Source organism: Oncorhynchus tshawytscha, unplaced genomic scaffold (assembly GCF_018296145.1).
Source record: "Oncorhynchus tshawytscha isolate Ot180627B unplaced genomic scaffold, Otsh_v2.0 Un_scaffold_3672_pilon_pilon, whole genome shotgun sequence".
NCBI lineage: Eukaryota > Metazoa > Chordata > Actinopteri > Salmoniformes > Salmonidae > Oncorhynchus > Oncorhynchus tshawytscha.
Window position 1 is genome coordinate 121,137 of NW_024609769.1, and position 22,425 is coordinate 143,561.

The following is a 22,425-nucleotide window of genomic DNA, read 5'->3' on the forward strand; positions in this document are numbered from 1 at the left end:
TTTCTACAGAATGTAGTTCTATAGGGATACTGTACACTTTCTACAGTATGTAGTTCTATAGGGATACTATACACTTTATTTGTAGCATAGAGCTTTAAGTATCACTTCTGTATCTATTTTGGGGGATTGTGATATATTAATATTGAGTGAGTGTCTTAATTGAGTGATGTGTTTACATTCAGCCTCTGGTTGGTCAGTGTTTTACTTGCTATATTGTATTTACTTTGCCACCATGGCCTTTTTTTGCCTTTACCTCCCTTATCTCACCTCATTTGCTCACATTGTATATAGACTTGTTTATACTGTATTATTATGTGTCGAACTGCTTTGCTTTATCTTGGCCAGGTCGCAATTGTAAATGAGAACTTGTTCTCAACTTGCCTACCTGGTTAAATAAAGGTTACATTTATTTATTTTTTTAAATTAGGAATGCAATCTCTCACGATATGTGGGACCGATGGGATTAAGCCCAAAATAATGAATAATACAGTGTTTACCTTCCTTAATCCAGAGACAGACAGCTAGTGACTGCTGTTCATAGCCAAGGTCAATGTGTGTGTGTGTGTGTGTGTGTGTGTGTCTAGAGTACAGTAAGAGGACGGGTAGCCACAGTCTTACTGAACACTTGTTGATATGTGTGTGTGTGTGTGTGTGTGTGTGTGTGTGTGTGTGTGTGTGTGTCTCTAGAGTACAGTAAGAGGACGGGTAGCCGCAGTCTTACTGAACACTTGTTGATATGTGTGTGTGTGTGTGTGTGTGTATGTGTGTGTGTGTGTGTGTGTGTGTGTGTGTGTGTGTGTGGTGTGTGTGTGTGTGTGTGTACAGTAAGAGGACAGGCAGCAGCAGTCTTACTGAACACTTGTTGATGTTGTCATCATCCTTCTCCTCATAATAGAAGTAGACAAAGGGGATCCACAGGAAGACACAGAACAGGAGGAGAGAGTACAGTGCTGTAGGGAGAGAGAGAGTTGAATCAACTTCATTTCCACTTTTAATCAAACAAAAAATATATGTTTTTCCTACTGATCACATTGAAACAGGGTGGATAACTGTTTGGATTTAACAAAAAGTTATGAATGTAAAGAAATTGATGGAATTTGTACAAAAAAAAAAGTTAAATTCAAAGTATACTTTTAACATAAATCCAATGGCTTTGAATTCCCGTTGGTTGACAACTCAGTCCGCTGGGTGATCTACAAAGCCTCACATATGACTGTGTAATGCAAATACACAAGGTCCTGTCTTGCTTGGTTGGTAGAGCATGGTGAATACACATGGTCCTGTCTGGTAGAGCATGGTGAATACACATGGTCCTGTCTGGTAGAGCATGGTGAATACACATGGTCCTGTCTGGTAGAGCATGGTGAATACACATGGTCCTGTCTGGCTCAGTTGGTAGAGCATGGTGAATACACATGGTCCTGTCTGTCTCGGTTGGTAGAGCATGGTGAATACACATGGTCCTGTCTGGTAGAGCATGGTGAATACACATGGTCCTGTCTGGTAGAGCATGGTGAATACACATGGTCCTGTCTGTCTCGGTTGGTAGAGCATGGTGAATACACATGGTCCTGTCTGGTAGAGCATGGTGAATACACATGGTCCTGTCTGGCTCAGTTGGTAGAGCAAGGTAAATACACATGGTCCTATCTGGCTGGGTTGGTAGAGCATGGAGCTTGCATTGACAAGAATAGTGGGTTTGATTCCCAGGGCTACCCATACGCATAATGTATACACACAGACCATAAATGGCTTTGCATAAAAGCTTCTGTGAAAATGGTATATATTAACATATATTAGTATATATTAAGATGTTTCTTGAGTCATCTTGCGGGGGAATTAAATTAACTTGAATTGGCAAAATGTGGAGAATTGACATTAACATTACATATCATTTTTCTTCAGAGGGTAAAGCAAATTGAGAATCATTTGATAGAGTGCAGTGTTGCTTTGGGGACCAACGTGAGGGTCAAAAATAAAGTGGTGGTCTCTGCTTAATTAACAAATGTATTTTTTATTACATTTTTTAAATCTTGTTGACTGAATTAATGCCTTATGATGATTAGATAGGCCTAAAAGATCTCCCATCTGTGTTGTGTGGTTTTGTTATCATCCGATTGCTGCCACAGGCCGCGTTATCATCCGATTGCTGCCACAGGCCGCGTTATCATCCGATTGCTGCCACAGGCCGCGTTATCATCCGATTGCTGCAACAGGCTGTGTTATCATCAGATTACTGCAACAGGCTGTGTTATCATCAGATTACTGCAACAGGCTGTGTTATCATCAGATTACTGCCACAGGCTGTGTTATCATCAGATTACTGCAACAGGCTGTGTTATCATCAGATTACTGCCACAGGCTGTGTTATCATCAGATTACTGCAACAGGCTGTAAGAGGAGGACTGAGGAGTTATACAACCCAGTGTACAAGTCTATCTTCCGAGACCACAGTTTACATCACCATGAAGTCAAAAGCACCATGAAAGTAAAAGAAACAGCATTCATGCCAAGGGAAAATGTGAGAAAAACATGGCAAAGGAATGATATTAAAACATTCAGGGGATCAGTTGGGCTCAGTGGAGGGGCAGTTTCCTGGACCCAGATTAGGCCTAAAACTACTCCTGAACTAAAAAGCACACTCAACGGAGAATCTCCATTAAAAATGCTTTTTGGTCCAGGATCAGGCTTAATCTATGTTCGGGAAACCATCCTTCAATGTTTTCATGGCTAAACATAAACACAAAGGTCTGAGTACAACAAAGATGTGTGAAATAGCAGAGGACCCTTACAGGGGCCAGAAGTTGTTGGCACAGCAAAACAACATCTAATGTGCTAACAACAGCTGCTGAAAGTATCTGACGGTCTCCAGGCCGTGAGGGGAATAAAAACGCTCTCTCTCAAAATCTTTCACATTCCCTTTGCGTTCTTGTTAAAGGTGCTGCATTGTGATTTCAGAAAAGGTCTATAATACATCTGCAGTAATAGTTGTATGATAGTGTTTCACAGTATTACTTATGCACCAGTGCAGTGAAAATGTGTTTTTTCGCATTGTTTGTAACTTATTTTGTACATAATGTTAATGCGACCATCTTTCATAACCCGAAAAGAGTTTCTGAACAGAACAGCGACTACTCCCCTCGAACTGGACAAAGATTTTCCCTTTAATGAGTCTGACACAAAGGATATAATGTTGCTCCCGGACAAGGTCCAAATCCCCGTCATTTGCATGAAAAGAAGGAGATACAGGGGTGCAGATCAGGGTGCCTTGTGAGAATTCCTAGGCAAGTGGCTAAATGCTCATACAGAAGTGGCGCTCCTAGTGGCCGGGGACTTTAATGCAGGCAAACTTAAATACGTTTTACCTCATTTCTACCAGCATGTCACATGTGCAACCAGAAGAAGAAAAAAAACTATAGACCTTTCTCCACACACAGAGACACATACAAAGCTCTCCCTCACCCTCCATTTGGCAAATCTGACCAGAATTATATCCTCCTGATTTCTGCTTAAACACTAAAGTAAAGCAGGAAGTACCAGTGACTCGCTCAATACGGAAGTGGTCAAATGACGCGGTTGCAAAGCTACAGGACTGTTTTGCTAGAACAGACTGGAATATCTCCCGGGATTCATCCCGGATGAATGGCATTGAGCTGTATACCATCTCATACCACCGGCTTCATCATAAAGTGCATCAACAACATCATTCCCACAGTGACCGTACGTATATATGTGGCAGGGTTTGCAAACTATTACCGACTACAAAGGGAAACCCAGCTGCGAGCTGCCCAGTGATGCAAGCCTACCAGACGGGCAAAATCAAATCAAATCTAACTGCCTTTTATGTTCGCTTCGAGGCAAGCAACACTGAAGGATGCATGAGAGCACCAGCTCCGGACGAATGTGTGATCACGATCTCCGTAGCAGATGTGAGCAAGACCTTTAAACAGGTCAACATTCACAAGGCCACGGGGCCAGACGGATTACCAGAAGCGGTACCGGAGCGCCAAGTCTAGGTCCAAAAGGCTCCTTAACAGCTTCTACCCCCAAGCCATAAGACTGCTGAACACTTAATCAAATGGCTACCTGGACTATTTGGCTACCCCCCTTTGTTTTGACGCTGCTACTACTCACTGCTTATTATCTATGCATAGTCACTTTACCCCTACCTACATGTACAAATTACCTCAACTGACCAGTCGAGGTAATTTGACTAGGTACCGAGTCAACCTGACCTGTTGAGGTACATTGACCTGTCAACCTGACCTGTTGAGGTAATTAACCTGTCAACCTGACCTGTTGAGGTAATTAACCTGTCAACCTGACCTGTTGAGGTACATTGACTCAGTAAAAGTATTACCATTTTATTATTTACTTTACATTCGTTTATTTTGTAAATACTTTATTAAATCTGCATTGATGGTTAAGGGCTTGTAAGTAAGCATTTCATGTTAAGGTCCTGTTGTATTTGGTGCATGTGACAAATACAATTTGATTTAATTGTTTGTGATATTGGCCTCAAAATGGGAAAGTTGTTTTGACTAGGTGGTTGTGTTATCTAGTGGAAATCCCTCTATCGTTTCCTGGTTGTGTTATCTAGTGGACATCCCTCTATCGTTTCCTGGTTGTGTTATCTAGTGGAAATCCCTCTATCGTTTCCTGGTTGTGTTATCTAGTGGAAATCCCTCTATCGTTTCCTGGTTGTGTTATCTAGTGGAAATCCCTCTATCGTTTCCTGGTTGTGTTATCTAGTGGAAATCCCTCTATCGTTTCCTGGTTGTGTTATCTAGTGGAAATCCCTCTATCGTGTTATCTAGTGGAAATTCTCTATCGTTTCCTGGTTGTGTTATCTAGTGGAAATCCCTCTATCGTTTCCTGGTTGTGTTATCTAGTGGACATCCTGGTTGTGTTATCCCTCTATCGTTTCCTGGTTGTGTTATCTAGTGGAAATCCCTCTATCGTTTCCTGGTTGTGTTATCTAGTGGACATCCCTCTATCGTTTCCTGGTTGTGTTATCTAGTGGAAATCCCTCTATCGTTTCCTGGTTGTGTTATCTAGTGGACATCCCTCTATCGTTTCCTGTTGGCTCAATTTCACTTCATGTGAGAAAACAAGCACTGAATAGTATAGAGAATCATTGTACCATCTAAATCACTGTTAAATATCTTCAAAACATACAAAATAATATAATGTTTTTCCAGCTGTTTGAAGCTGGTGGACCAAAACAGAAAGTAAAAGGTTCAAGTGCGTGGCTCCGCCATGTTACGGGGAAATGGGATTCTGGGGAGGAGGGAGATGTGTTTTAAATGCAGCCTAGTGCTAAGTGAATTGTTAGATATTTCACAGTGATTCAGATGGTACAAAGATTCCCTACACTATTCAGTAGTTGTTTTCTCACATAAACCCTTCAGAATTTTAGCAACCAGGAAATTAGCTATATATATATATATAAATATATATATATATATATATGACAGCCAAAGTCAGAACAGCTTTCCCACAGATGCCGGCGGGAGAAATCAATAGACGAATGTCACAGCCGATCACGACACTGGCATGTAAGTAATACTGTGAAACACTATCATTACAAAATTACTGCAGATATGGACATTTGGTGAAATTAAAATGCAAAACTATAAAATACTATCATATGTGTAGCACCTTTAAAAGTCTCTCTCTATCCATCCCTCTGTCAGACAGTACACTATGATCATCACATCCCCATTACTTCACCAGATCAAAGCGGCTGTATTCTCCAGTCCATTCCTTTCCTGCACTCAGACACAGAGTAGCCTAGCGCGTAGGCATACATAACACAAAGCTCTATTTCACTAGTGGGATACATCTGACAATGAGGCTCCCTCCTCGACTCGCAAACATGATTTGATAAAAGTATTCTTCATGAATATGATGACAGAGATGTTTTTTAGCTTGGATTCCTCTCATTGTCAATAACAAACAAACAAACATTAAATCAGTACAATAGACTACTGTTGGGGCTCTGCAGTGGCCATCATCCGCCTAGTAGCATGAACATGCCCAACAGATGCACAGCAATCAGCATCATATTGAAGAGGTTAGTCATTCTAGACAACTAGAGGGACTCGTGTTGTGTCCATGGAGACCTATAGTCTAATCACCTCCAAAGGAAGGCTCTTCAAGAGCAGGGCTATTCATCTAGAATCATGTCAACTTATTAGACCCTTTGTGATGTAAAAGACAAAACGTATCCTTTTTCACAGCACTGTGTAACCATTTCACAGTACACCTTCTGTAGAGACCCATTCACTCATCTAGACGTGGCTGTGGGATGGTTGTAGCCTCTCTCTCACATGGCCCGTCAAGTTAGCCAGGTGTGTCTGGGGTTGATTACGGCCATCTATTGTATTTCATGAACATGGGTACAATGTCTAGACAACAGTGACCCATCCACTTAGCTACATGTGGCTGGGGGTGTGTTTCTTTCACATGACCCATCAATTTATACAAGTGTGTCTGGGTGAGCATCATCTAATAATCATAAAATATTTATATCTGGACCCTTTCTGTTATGCAAGTAACTGTACCGTTTAACCCTGCTGTATCCTGTGAATGTGACAAATGAACTGTATTGATATAGTGTGTGTTTACCAGAGACGGTAAAGTGAAGAACAACATGACCTGCACCAACGACAGATCAGGATGAAGGCCAAGAACTAGATAGAGTTTTCCTATAGTAGGCTACTACTTTTACCACGTTTAGTTTAGAAATCTTTGGTTATTTATACTACACTTCCTTACTCACTCTGTTTAGCACATGGCCTCACATGTGAATCCTTAAAGAGATGGGTGGGGCTAAGGCTTAAGAGGGTGTGAAAGATGATAAATGGGTGTAGACAAAGAGCTCTCCTGTAGGTATACCAAAACATTCAAGGGCCATTTTCTCAAAAGTGAGGTTACAAGTTGATCAACTTTCTAAGCAGAATTGCATTCCCATTGTTCCTCAACTGCAGTGTTTGAAATACCATGTTCTAGCTCTGAGTCTTTACCTTCATCCAATGTAAAAAACACCATTATAAATGTTGCGATATAGACTGAAAAGATGTGCTGGGTCACATATTGGCCTGTTGGAAACTACAACTCCCAACCACATTGCACAGTTCAGGCTGGATCTGATTTATCTCTGGGGAAACTACAACTCCCTACTACATTGCACAGTTCAGGCTGGATCTGATTTATCACTGGAGAAACTACAACTCCCTACTACATTGCACAGTTCAGGCTGGATCTGATTTGTCTCTGGAGAAACTGTGTGATGTGCACATTGAGCTTACAGAAAATAAATGTTGCAGCGATGAGACAAAATCGTAATCACGAAATTGGGGAGAAAAAAGGGCTAAAAATTACAACAATAAATCAAAAACGGAAATGTCGGTTAATCGCTCTACACTAACAGAAACAGGACAATTTCACTTCCAACAGGAACAGTAGTGGAAAAAGAAGAGGCAGGGTAAGTCATAACTCCATGGCACACAACACCCCTCCCCACTCAACTCTAATGTAAATATGACTCCAGAAGAAGCTTTTATCCCACCAAAACCAGTGAAGCTATTGCAGCTGCTGCGTGTATGAAGAGTGCTAGTCAACCCACCCCTCTCGGGAGATACCTAGGTCTAGATTTTCACAGGATAAAGAGTGAGTTTGCTTTCTTGTTTAGTTGTTGCTGTGTGCCAGCAGCCTTTTTTAGGGAAGACTCTTACATTCTTCAACATTAGGAATTCATAGAATGGAGGAGACATAGGGAACACACTAAAAGGAGAGGAGGAACACAGTCATTTTAACCTGTGTGTGTGTGTGTGTGTGTGTGTGACAGCTTCTCTCTCTGAAGCTAATGGATGTCAGTGAAGACAGCCCATAAACCCACAAATAACTACCTTACAGTAGAGAAACACTTCTGAGACAGACTGTTCCAAATGGATTCCTTATATAGCACAATGTTCTGACCAATAGTTACACAGTTTAATGGCTGTGTGAGGAGAAAACTGAGGATGGATCAACAGCATTGTAGTTTCTCCACAATACTAACATATTGTGAAAAGAAGGAAGCCTGTGCAGAATATAAAATATTCCAAAACATGCATCCTGTTTGAAATAAGGCACTAAAGTAAAACTGCAGCAAAGAAATTCACTTCATGTCCTGAATACAAAGTGTTATGTTTGGGGAAATCCAACACAACACATCACTGAGTACCACTCTTCATATTTTCAAGCATGGTGGTGGTGGCAGTAATGGGTATGCTTGTCATCGGCAAGGTCTAGGGAGATTTTTAGGATACAAATAAACAGAATAGAACTAGGCACAGGAAAAATCCTAGCGGAAAACCGGGTTCAGTCTGTTTTCCAACAGACACAGGCAGACAATTTCACATTTCAACAGGACAATAACCTAAAACACAAGGCTAAATCTACACTGGAGTTGCTTACCAAGACAACATTGAATGTTCCTGAGTGGCCGAGTTACAGTTTTATCTTAAAATCGGCTTGAAAATCTATGGCAAGACTTGAAAAAGGCTGTTTAAGCAATGATGAACCAACAAATAATTTTTAAAGAATAATGTGCAAATATTGTACAATCCAGGTGTACGAAGCTCTTAGAAACTTACCCAGAAAGACTCACAGATGGAATCACAGCCACTTCTAACATGTATTGACTCAGGGGTGTGAATAATTATGCAAATTAGATTTCAAATGTATTGAAAATGAAATACAGAATAAACATTTCTAAAAACATGTTTTCACTTGGTCATTATGGGGTAGTGTGTGTAGATGGGTGAGAAACATTTCACTGTCATTATGGGGTAGTGTGTGTAGATGGGTGAGAAACATTTCACTGTCATTATGGGGTAGTGTGTGTAGATGGGTGAGAAACATTTCACTGTCATTATGGGCTAGTGTGTGTAGATGGGTGAGAGACATTTCACTGTCATTATGGGCTAGTGTGTGTAGATGGGTGAGAAACATTTCACTGTCATTATGGGCTAGTGTGTGTAGATGGGGAGAAACATTTCACTTGGTCATTATGGGCTAGTGTGTGTAGATGGGGGAGAAACATTTCACTTTGTCATTATGGGGTAGTGTGTGTAGATGGGTGAGAGACACATTAAATACATTTTGTAATTCAGGCTGTAAACACAGAATGTGGAATAAGTCAAGGGGTATGAATACTTTCTGAAGGCACCAGTAATAGGGGGGTATAATTAAGCAATAAGGCACGAGGGGGTGTGGTATATGGCCAATATACCACAGCTAAGGGCTGTCCTTAGGCACGACGCATCACGGAGTGCCTGGATACAGCCCTTAGCCGTGGTATATTGGCCATGTACCACAGACCCCCGAGGTGCCTTATTGCTATTATAAACTGGTCACCAACGTAATTACAGCAGAAAAAATAAATGTTTTGTCATACCCATGGTATACAGTCTGATATACCATGGTTGTCAGCCAATCAGCATTCAGGGTTGGAACCACTCAGTTTATAATGCTGTTTTTTTACATTACAATGATGGGTTACACTACACTTGCTCTACTAAATCACCCTGCTGGGTTTGGACTGTCTGGGTGTGAATAGACAAGTTGTAAAATATGGACTCTCATCTGTCAGCATTTGAGTCAGTTGCCCAGTTCACTAAGTTAGACCTGTCACCTGACAATGGTTCTTAGTGGTGAGTTCATGGCCTTAGGAATACATCAGGCTCCTACACAGAAGCCAGTGCCAGCACACACAGAGTGGGGAGACACATGCTTGTCAATGTGTTAGAGATTCCTGTTTCTCCTCCAGCAGTGTCTGTGACAGGACATTTATTTCAATAAGCCAGTGCTCACTGTTCCACTCAGGTGTTTGTTTACACTCGTTTACAGCTTGGCCGAGTTACCTCAGCGAGGATCAGTCTACTCTAGGCCGAGTTACCTCAGCGAGGATCAGTCTACTCTAGGCCGAGTTACCTCAGCGAGGATCAGTCTACTCTAGGCCGAGTTACCTCAGCGAGGATCAGTCTACTCTAGGCCGAGTTACCTCAGCGAGGATCAGTCTACTCTAGGCCGAGTTACCTCAGCGAGTTACCTCAGCGAGGATCAGTCTACTCTAGGCCGAGTTACCTCAGCGAGGATCAGTCTACTCTAGGCAGCGAGTTACCTCAGCGAGGATCAGTCTACTCTAGGTCTACTCTAGGTCGAGTTACCTCAGCGAGGATCAGTCTACTCTAGGCCGAGTTACCTCAGCGAGGATCAGTCTACTCTAGGCCGAGTTACCTCAGCGAGGATCAGTCTACTCTGGGCCGAGTTACCTCAGCGAGGATCAGTCTACTCTGGGCCGAGTTACCTCAGCGAGGATCAGTCTACTCTCAGCGAGGATCAGTCTACTCTAGGCCGAGTTACCTCAGCGAGGATCAGTCTACTCTAGGCCGAGTTACCTCAGCGAGGATCAGTCTACTCTAGGCCGAGTTACCCCAGTGAGGATCAGTCTACTCTAGGCCGAGTTACCCCAGTGAGGATCAGTCTACTCTAGGCCGAGTTACCCCAGTGAGGATCAGTCTACTCTAGGCCGAGTTACCTCAGTGAGGATCAGTCTACTCTAGGCCGAGTTACCTCAGTGAGGATCAGTCTACTCTAGGCTGATTGCTGACAAGAAACAAATGGCTGGAAAGGAAACTAGTGCACAGCGTCCTGCCACTAGGCATTATGTGCATATGGGGAACTAATTATATTGTTCCATTGTGCCACACACACACACACACATTTATCATAACACTATGAATATTAAGATACTCAGGGAATAGGTCACACCACATTAGAGCAGATCATCCATTACACTTGAACAGACCAGTGTTGGGTTCACATACTTTTGGATGGGCTTACTTCAGGTTGGCAGCTTTCCTGGCGCAATGGACCCAATAGAATGGTACCAAAAGTGCAGGAATAGTCAAACACTTCAGGTAGGCTCAGTCAAATGCAAAAATAGTTGATAGATAGGCCTCATTTGTAAACATTGCGTACGTACAAAATAAACCACCAAAACGTTTGCGCCAGTTTTCCCGCAAAAGTTGGCATTCATAAAAACTGAACTTGGAGTGAGAATGCCCTTTCCTCCACACAAACTTTAGTCCACGTATGCACATTCACTAGTGGTTGGCGATTTGAATTGCAGGCAGTCAAGTAAGTCTTTTGTGCAAATGGGTGATATTGGGGGGGGTTCAAACGTTGTGCTGACAGCTCCACAAACATTTGCAATCCTTTACTCTTTCAGAAACTGTCCCAGTCCTTTGCCAGATACAGCAACAGTTAATGCAACAAAATGGAAACATTGTGCAAACCCAGTACATAGACTGGTAGCTGATGTAAAAGATGTGACAGTATGGGTAGGCGTGACATCATAACCCTATTCCATCTCAGAGCCTGTACCAACGCAGATAGAAACATTGTACAAACCCAGTAACTAGACTGGTAGCTGATGTAAAAGATGTGACAGTATGGGTAGGCGTGACATCATAACCCTATTCCATCTCAGAGCCTGTACCAACGCAGATAGAAACACAATCTATTGACAAACTAAATATTCAACAACTATTTATCTTTTGCATAGAAGTGTGGGTGGTAGCATTTTACTTTGAACTTGTTTCTAAAATACAATCAATCAAGTGTTTGGCACTGGCTTTAGGCAGCATGTTTAGATATGAAAAGTTCCTGTAATAGATGAAAACATTCTGCCCCGTCACACCTCTAGAGAAATGGGATCAAATTTGCCATTGCTCTCTCTTTTAGAAAGCAGAAACTGCCGTGGCCTAAGTCCAATAGTTCCACATTATACAGCAAAAAAAGGGTGTTATGGTCACCATAAAAGGGTGAACGGAGGGTGTTATGGTCACCGTAAAAGGGTGAATGAAGGGTATTATGGTCACCATAAAAGGGTGGATGAAGGGTGTTATGGTCACCATAAAAGGGTGAATGAAGGGTGTTATGGTCACCATAAAAGGGTGAATGAAGGGTGTTATGGTCACCATAAAAGGGTGAATGAAGGGTGTCATGGCCACCATACAAGGGTGAATGAAGGGTGTTATGGTCACCATAAAAGGGTGAATGAAGGGTGTCATGGCCACCATACAAGGGTGAATGAAGGGTGTTATGGTCACCATAAAAGGGTGAATGAAGGGTGTTATGGTCACCATAAAAGGGTGAATGAAGGGTGTTATGGTCACCATAAAAGGGTGAATGAAGGGTGTTATGGTCACCATAAAAGGGTGGATGAAGGGTGTTATCGTCACCATAAAAGATGAATGGAGGGTGTTTTTCTGACAGAGTTATAATTCTCGTTCATATGTGCACAGTTTTACGACAGGTCTGATTTATAACGAGAAACATACCTATGTACGGTGTGCGCCAAGTTTAGAAATACATTGTTTTTTTTATGTATACATACTTGTTCTTTTCATAAATGGCGCATCCAGATATTTAGTGTAAACGAGGCTTCTGCTCCCTAAGCAGATGTAATGTTGCTATGAGAGGGAGGAGAGAACACCTGACCAGTGAAGAGAAGTAGCACATTATTAACCCCTAGACAGAAGGGGAAGCGTAGAGAGAGAGGGAGAGACAACTAAATAATTAAGTGGCATACTTCAGCCCTCCACTAAGTTCTTCTGGCCTTATTATAGCTTTCCCCCCAAACCCTTGCTCCCAACTGGGAAGCAAAAGAGCATTTCTAAGGATTTCTTCAAAGTGGATAGATTATCAAAACATGCCATCTTTAATTAAAAACTAAGCCTGACATCTGTACAAATAAACAAAAACAAATATTTAATCTGAGATTAATTTTACAGTATATCATTGCTTGCTTGTTGTTATCTGACTGGATCACAGATATTGAATTTGAAAATGAACACTGGATATTGCTACATGATGGGACTAACATAACAGTAAGGCTACCCCACAGACAAACTCCTATCAGATAACAGTAAGGCTACCCCACAGACAAACTCCTATCAGATAACAGTAAGGCTAACCCACAGACAAACTCCTATCAGATAACAGTAAGGCTACCCCACAGACAAACTCCTATCAGATAACAGTAAGGCTACCCCACAGACAAACTCCTATCAGATAACAGTAAGGCTAACCCACAGACAAACTCCTATCAGATAACAGTAAGGCTAACCCACAGACAAACTCCTATCAGATAACAGTAAGGCTACCCCACAGACAAACTCCTATCAGATAACAGTAAGGCTACCCCACAGACAAACTCCTATCAGATAACAGTAAGACAAACTCCTATCAGATAACTAAACCCACAGACAAACTCCTATCAGATAACAGTAAGGCTAACCCACAGACAAACTCCTATCAGATAACAGTAAGGCTACCCCACAGACAAACTCCTATCAGATAACAGTAAGGCTACCCACAGACAAACTCCTATCAGATAACAGTAAGGCTACCCCACAGACAAACTCCTATCAGATAACAGTAAGGCTACCCCACAGACAAACCCCACAGACAAACTCCTATCAGATAACAGTAAGGCTACCCCACAGACAAACTCCTATCAGATAACAGTAAGGCTACCCCACAGACAAACTCCTATCAGATAACAGTAAGGCTACCCCACAGACAAACTCCTATCAGATAACAGTAAGGCTACCCCACAGACAAACTCCTATCAGCAAACTTTTAAAGTAAAACACTTTCTTTCAAACGATCTTCTTAAAGATTTTCCTGTTGATTGTTCTCTGGCTTCTAACAATATTGGAAAACTCCTCCAATAAGAATGTGTTCTTGCGTTGAGCAACACAGCTCTAACCCCATTCAGGTAACTTCAAACGTATTGTCATCAAATGGAAACTACACAAGGTGTCTGTGAGAACACTATTAGCATGTCTAATGAAAGAAAAACCCCTAGGAAGGTACAGTGGGCCAGCATGAGATCAATCCCCCTAGGAAGGTACAGTGGGCCAGCATGAGATCAAGCCCCCTAGGAAGGTACAGTGGGCCAGCATGAGATCAAGCCCCTAGGACAGCCAGTGAGACAGTGAAGGCAAACAGTGGGCCAGCATGAGATCAATCAGTGGGGCATGAGATCCCCTAGGAAACAGTGGGCCAGCATGAGACAAGCCCTCCTAGGAAGGTACAGGCCAGCATGAGATCAATAACAGTAAGGCCCCCACAGACAAACTCCTATCAGATAACAGGAAGGCACAGTGGGCCAGCATGAGATTACAGGAAGGCACAAGCCAGCATGAGATCCCCCTAGGAAGGAAGGCATCAGTGGGCCAGCATGAGATCAAGCCCCTAGGAAGGCACAGGAAGAGATCAACTAGGAAGTACAGTGGGCCAGCATGAGATCAAGCCCCTAGGAAGGTACCCCTAGGAAGGCACATGAGATCAAGTGGGCCAGCATGAGATATCAAGCTACCCCATGAGATCAAAGGAAGGCACAGTGGGCCAGCATGAGATCAAGCCCCCAAGGAAGGCATGAGACAGCCCCCAAGGGGCCAGCATGAGGTCAAGCCCGATTTGAGAACCAGAAGATACAGCTTCACTTCTGGTCCTCTAAGCTCCCGAATCATACCAATTTTACCAGTCATGGAAACGTGTTGTCATGAAAGGTGGGGGGTGCAAAGGCCACCCATGTTCAAGTCAGGGTGGAAGCGTGTTCTATCAGACAGACAACAGTCAGGGTGGCCAAAGATCAAGCCCCCTAGGAAGTGGACAGTGTTCTATCAGACAGACAACAGTCAGGGTGGAAACGTGTTCTATCAGACAGACAACAGTCAGGGTGGAAACGTGTTCTCAGACAGACAACAGTCAGGGTGGAAACGTGTTCTATCAGACAGACAACAGTCAGGGTGGAAACGTGTTCTATCAGACAGACAACAGTCAGGGTGGAAACGTGTTCTATCAGACAGACAACAGTCAGGGTGGAAACGTGTTCTATCAGACAGACAACAGTCAGGGTGGAAACCAGACAGATGGAACACGTTCTATCAGTTCTGGAAACGTGTTCATCAGACAGACAACAGAAACGTGTTCTATCAACAGACAACAGTCAGGGTGAAACGTGTTCTATCAGACAGAAACAGTCAGGGTGTGTTCTCAGACAGTCACTATCAGACAGTCAACAGTCAGGGTGGGATCAGAACAGTCAGGGTGGAAACGTGTTCTATCAGACAGACAACAGTCAGGGTCAGACAGGAAGTCACGTGTTCTATCAGACAGACAACAGTCAGGGTGGAAACGTGTTCTATCAGACAGACAACAGTCAGGGTGGAAACGTGTTCTATCAGACAGACAACAGTCAGGGTGGAAACGTGTTCTATCAGACAGACAACAGTCAGGGTGGGTTGAAGCGCCAGGCTCAACTTTTCCTGTTTTGGTTCCCTGGCCTCCACGCTGTGAACAGCTTGATGTGAACCCGTGAACATGCAGATACTGTGTGTGACTGTGTGAGAGCGAGGTCTTGCATCTCACTCATGTCAATATCCTAGCCTATCGCCTGCCTCCTCCTCTCTCTCCCTCACGCTGGCTCACCTGTTCTTTGCTAATGATACGAGTGTTGACTTTATTAGGATCCCCAGTAGTCACAGCACATGCAGCAGCTACTCTCCCTTCGGTACACATAAAACAAACACATTATAAAGTACACAAGAGTTATAGACAAAAACAACATAAGATATTACATTAAAGTAAATACAATATATAAAACCAATGTGCTAGTTGTTTTGACTACTTTCTTGTCATCCTCGCTGGCACCAAAAGTTTTAAAAAGTGCTGATTTTTATTTATTTATTTTATTTTATTTCACCAGGTAGGCTAGTTGAGAACAAGTTCTCATTTGCAACTGCGACCTGGCAAAGATAAAGCATAGCAGTGTGAACAGACAACACAGAGTTACACATGGAGTAAACAATTAACAAGTCAATAACACAGTAGGTGGAAAAAAAAAAAAAAAAAGAGAGTCTATACATTGTGTGCAATGGGGGCAGAATGCGGTCGGAACGTCAAATAATTGAATATAGAGTCTATACATTGTGTGCAATGGGGGCAGAATGCGGTCGGAACGTCAAATAATTGAATATAGAGTCTATACATTGTGTGCAATGGGGGCAGAATGCGGTCGGAACGTCAAATAATTGGCATATATATTACTCTTCCAGAATTCCCACGTGGGTGAGGATACTGGACATTGAATCAAAGCCTATTGGATGGTAACTTTAATTTTTTTTTACCAGGACAGAAGAATTTATAACTGTCTTTTTCCGACATAAGATAGGTACAGCAGATCCCCTTATTGTATGGGACACTTTTAAATGTGCTTTTAGAGGCCATGAAATTCAGTACTCAGCTCTAAAACAAAATACATTTAGGTCCAAAGAGTCCATATAAACAAAGGAAATAAGGACTAACAGTACAGTTAGATAGCAATACAAACTGTACCATAGAGGCTCAGAGTAAGTTAAAGGGAAAACAAAAAGACATGGAGGAACGTATTCAAGAAAGACCCAGTGTAATATATTATAACAAATAAAGAGAACTGGATGGAATATGTGGAAAAAAAGACCAAATTCTTTATTAACCTTCAACCTAGAAATGCTACAAAAAAATAATTTACAGTTACAAATGACAGTCACCCATGATTCACCAAAATATATTTTGAAAGAGGAAGTACTTTAAGCCCATGTATTCGTTTCAGTTCCCACCATCTCTACTAACCAAAGTCAATTGTAGGCATTTTATTATTTGAATCATGTCAAATGAACGGCTGTACAGAAAGAAGGCCGAATCCCAGAGGAGAAACTTACTGATGTAAATAAAGCCTTTAAGTCTTGGAAACCTCCAGGGCTGGATGGCATGCCAGCTGAGGACCTTCCCCAGATCTGTACCTCGACACAATCCTGTCTCGGAGCTCTACGGACTATTTCTTTGACCTCATGGCTTGGTTTTTGCTCTGACATGCACTGTCAACTGTGGGACCTTATATAGACAGCTGTGTGCCTTTCCAAATGTCCAATCAATTGAATTTACCACAGGTGGACTCCAATCAATTCATAGGGGCGCGAACTTGAGCTTCCGGCGCCGACAGAGATGGCCGCCTCGCTTCGCGTTCCTAGGAAACTATGCAGTTTTTTGTTTTTTTACGTGTTATTTCTTACATTGGTACCCCAGGTCATCTTAGGTTTCATTACATACAGTCAAGAAGAACTACTGAATATAAGATCAGCGTCAACTCACCATCTTTTTCCAAGCATTTTTGCTACACTCGCATTAACATCTGCTAACCATGTGTATGTGACAAATACAATTTGATTTGATTTGACTACAAGGTGTTGAAAGCGTTCCACGGGGATGCTGGACCATGTGGACACTAATGTGTCCCACAGTTGTGTCAACTTGGCTGGATGCCCTTTGGGTGGTGGAACATTCTTGATACACACAGGAAACTGTTGAGCGTTGCAGTTCTTGACATAAACCAGTGCACCTGGCACCTACTACCATACCCCGTTCAAAAGGCACTTCAATCTTTTGTCTTGCCCATTCACCCTCTGAATAGTACACATACTCAATCCATGCCTCAATTGTCTCAAAGCTTCAAAATCCTTCTTTAACCACCTGTCTCTTCCCCTTCATCTACACTGATTGAAGTGGATTTAACGAGTGACATCAATAAGGGATCATAGCTTTCACCTGGATTCAACAAGTCCATCTATGTCATGGAAAGAGCAGGTGTTCTTCATCTTTTATACATGTTGATATTTTTATAAACAGTACAGTTACATCAGATCTTTAGAAGAGGCGATGCACCGTGAAAATCTGTTTTTATCTGTTTTTTAAAGCTGAGCGTTATGTCTGAGTAACCTCTGGTGACAGAGCATTCCACCATGACATGACTCTATTCATTACTGAGTAACCTCTGGTGACAGAGCATTCCACCATGACATGACTCTATTCATTACTGAGTAACCTCTGGTGACAGAGCATTCCACCATGACATGACTCTATACATTACTGAGTAACCTCTGGTGACAGAGCATTCCACCATGACATGACTCTATACATTACTGAGTAACCTCTGGTGACAGAGCATTCCACCATGACATGACTCTATACATTACTGAGTAACCTCTGGTGACAGAGCATTCCACCATGACATGACTCTATTCATTACTGAGTAACCTCTGGTGACAGAGCATTCCACCATGACATGACTCTATACATTACTGAGTAACCTCTGGTGACAGAGCATTCCACCATGACATGACTCTATTCATTACTGAGTAACCTCTGGTGACAGAGCATTCCACCATGACATGACTCTATTCATTACTGAGTAACCTCTGGTGACAGAGCATTCCACCATGACATGACTCTATGACAGAGCATTACTGAGTAACTGAGTAACCTCTGGTGACAGAGCATTCCACCATGACATGACTCTATTCATTACTGAGTAACCTCTGGTGACAGAGCATTCCACCATGACATGACTCTATTCATTACTGTAAGTAACCATGACTCTATACATTACTGAGTAACCTCTGGTGACAGAGCATTCCACCATGACATGACTCTATTCATTACTGAGTAACCTCTGGTGACAGAGCATTCCACCATGACATGACTCTATTCATTACTGAGTAACCTCTGGTGACAGAGCATTCCACCATGACATGACTCTATTCATTACTGAGTAACCTCTAGTGACAGAGCATTCCACCATGACATGACTCTATTCATTACTGAGTAACCTCTGGTGACAGAGCATTCCACCATGACATGACTCTATTCATTACTGAGTAACCTCTGGTGACAGAGCATTCCACCATGACATGACTCTATTCATTACTGAGTAACCTCTGGTGACAGAGCATTCCACAATGACATGGCTCTATACAGAACTGAGTAACCTCTAGTGACAGAGCATTCCACCATGACATGACTCTATTCATTACTGTGTCTGGTGAGGCATTCCACCATGACATGTCTGGTCTGGTGAGTCTGACATGTTTTCATTACTGTGGGGTGTGTCTGTCTGGTGGACAGAGCATTCCACCATGACATGACTCTATTCTTACTGAGTAACCTCTAGTGGAGCATTCCACAATGACATGACTCTATTCATTACTGTAACCTCTGGTGACAGAGCATTCCACCATGACATGACTCTATTCATTACTGAGTAACCTCTGGTGACAGAGCATTTATGACTCTATTCTAGTCTGGTGGTGCATTCATGACATGACTCTCATTACTGGTGGGGGTGACATGACTCTATTCATTACTGTCTGGTGACAGAGCATTCCACCATGACATGACTCTATACATTACTGAGTAACCTCTGGTGACAGAGCATTCCACCATGACATGACTCTATTCATTACTGTAACCTCTGGTGACAGAGCATTCCACCATGACATGACTCTATTCTGTCTGGTAACCTCTGGTGACAGGCATTCCACCATGACATGACTCTATTCATTACTGTCTGGTGACAGGGCATTCCACCATGACTGTCTGTCTGGTGACAGAGCATTCCACCATGACATGACTCTATTCATTACTGTCTGGTGACAGAGGACATGTATTGTCTGTCTGGTGACAGGCATTCCACCATGACATGACTCTATGTCATTACTGGTAACCTCTGGTGACAGGCATTCCACCATGACATGACTCTGTCATTCTGGTAACCTCTGTGGGCATTCCACCATGACATGACTTTCATTCTGTCTGGTGACAGGCATTATGACATGACTCTATGTCTGTAACCTCTGGTGACAGAGCATTATGACATGCTCTGTCTGTCTGGTGTGACAGAGCATTCCACCATGACATGTCTGTCTGTCTCTGTGGGTATGTCTGTCTGTCTGTCTGGTGGGGTATGTCTGTTTGTCTGGTGGGGTATGTCTGTCTGTCTGTCTGGTGGGGTATGTCTGTCTGTCTGTCTGTCTGGGGGTGTGTCTGTCTGTCTGGTGGGGTATGTCTGTCTGTCTGGTGGGGGGTCTGTCTGGTGGGGGGGTCTGTCTGTCTGTCTGTCTGGTGGGGTATGTCTGTCTGTCTGGTGGGGTATGTCTGTCTGTCTGGTGGGGTATGTATGTCTGTCTGGTGGGGGGTCTGTCTGTCTGTCTGGTGGGGTCTGTCTGTCTGTCTGGTGGGGGGTCTGTCTGTCTGGTGGGGTCTGTCTGTCTGTCTGGTGGGGTATGTCTGTCTGTCTGGTGGGGTGTCTGTCTGTCTGGTGGGGTATGTCTGTGTTCTGTCTGTCTGGTGGGGTCTGTCTGTCTGTCTGGTGGGGTATGTCTGTCTGTCTGTCTGTCTGGTGGGGTATGTCTGTCTGTCTGTCTGGGGTATGTCTGTCTGTCTGGTGGGGTATGTCTGTCTGTCTGGTGGGGTATGTCTGTCTGTCTGTCTGGTCTGGGGGGTATGTCTGTCTGTCTGGTGGGGTATGTCTGTCTGTCTGTGGGGTATGTCTGTCTGTACTGGTGGGGTATGTCTGTCTGTCTGTCTGGTGGGGTATGTCTGTGTCTGGTGGGGTGTGTCTGTCTGTCTGGTGGGGTATGTCTGTCTGTCTGGTGGGGGTCTGTCTGGTGGGGTCTGTCTGTCTGTCTGGTGGGGTATGTCTGTCTGTCTGGTGGGGTATGTCTGTCTGTCTGGTGGGGTATGTCTGTCTGTCTGGTGGGGTATGTATGTCTGGTGGGGTATGTATGTCTGGTGGGGTATGTCTGTCTGGTGGGGTATGTATGTCTGGTGGGGTATGTATGTCTGGTGGGGTATGTATGTCTGTTTCAAGTGCATGCAAATAGATTATACAAGTGGTTAGACATTTTCAACACACACGTTTCTTAAAAAGTCTAGAAGAGATGTAGTCAATTTCTCCTCAACCCTGAATTACTATCATTCATGTTATTGATGTTAGTTCTGTTAAGATAAGGCATGCTGCTTTTTGTTTTGAGCCAGCTGCAGCTTTTCTAGGTCTTTCTTTACTGCACCTGACCATATTACCGGACAGTAATCAAGACGGGACAAGACTGAACTAGAACAGTTTACCTTTGTGTCAACAACACAGAACATCTTCTATTTTAGCTTATTGTAAAACAAGTGGCAAATCATTTGTAAAAATAGAGAACAGTAAGGCAACAAGGCAACTGCCCTTAGGGACACCGTACTGTACATATCTGATGTTAGATAAGCTTCCATTGAAGAACACTGTCTGAGTTCTATTAGATAAGTAACTCTCCAACCATGTAGCTGGTGATGTAAAGTCATAACAAGGGAGTTTTTTCAATAACAAATTATGATCAATAACATCAAAGGCTGCACTGATATCTATCTAACAATACAGATCTAACTATCATCTTATTATGCATTTATTTTAGCCAATCATCAGTCATCTGAGTCAGTGCAGTAAGTGTGTTCAGTATTCATTCTGTTGCATTTAGAAGAGCATAAGTCATTGATGATAGGTCCTGCTTTAATGAAGCTGCGAGACATTGCAAGCCAAAAAATTGCAAGATTCTCACAGTGGAATGCTGTTACAGTTTTTGATTGCCGATAGATAGGTCTAGTGCACGGTTTTGACTGTCTGTCTGGTGTCTGACCTGCCTATACTGATAGATAGGCCTAGTGCACGGTTTTGACTGTCTGTCTGGTGTCTGACCTGCCTATACTGATAGATAGGCCTAGTGCACGGTTCTGACTGTCTGGTGTCTGACCTGCCTATACTGATAGATAGGCCTAGTGCACGGTTCTGACTGTCTGTCTGGTGTCTGACCTGCCTATACTGATAGATAGGCCTAGTGCACGGTTCTGACTGTCTGTCTGGTGTCTGACCTGCCTATACTGATAGATAGGCCTAGTGCACGGTTTGACTGTCTGTCTGTCTGGTGTCTGACCTGCCTATACTGATAGATCGGCCTAGTGCACGGTTCTGACAGTCTGGTGTCTGACCTGCCTATACACTGACCTTCTGAGTGCACGGTTCTGACTGTCTGGTGTCTGACCTGCCTATACTGATAGATAGGCCTAGTGTTCTGACTGTCTGGTGTCTGTTACTGACTGTCTGACTGTCTGTCTGGTGTCTGACCTGCCTATACTGATAGATAGGCCTAGTGCACGGTTCTGACTGTCTGTCTGGTGTCTGACCTGCCTATACTGATAGATAGGCCTAGTGCACGGTTCTGACTGTCTGTCTGGTGACTGACCTGCCTATACTGATAGATAGGCCTAGTGCACGGTTCTGAGTGCTGACCTGCCTATACTGATAGATAGGCCTAGTGTTCTGACTGTCTGTCTGGTGACTGACCTGCCTATACTGATAGATAGGCCTAGTGCACGGTTCTGACTGTCTGTCTGGTGTCTGACCTGCCTATACTGATAGATAGGCCTAGTGCACGGTTCTGACTGTCT

The 22,425-nt window shown here is 43.1% G+C and overlaps 1 protein-coding gene across 1 annotated transcript in view; it reads right to left on the minus strand.

Annotated features, from left to right (window-relative positions):
* lmbrd1 (LMBR1 domain containing 1) overlaps positions 1-22,425 on the minus strand; it is a 163,814-nt gene that overhangs the window by 98,234 nt on the left and 43,155 nt on the right. The window contains exon 4 of the mRNA XM_042317801.1: positions 853-950. Coding sequence (XP_042173735.1) covers positions 853-950 — 98 coding nt within the window. The remainder of the gene's footprint in view (positions 1-852; positions 951-22,425) is intronic.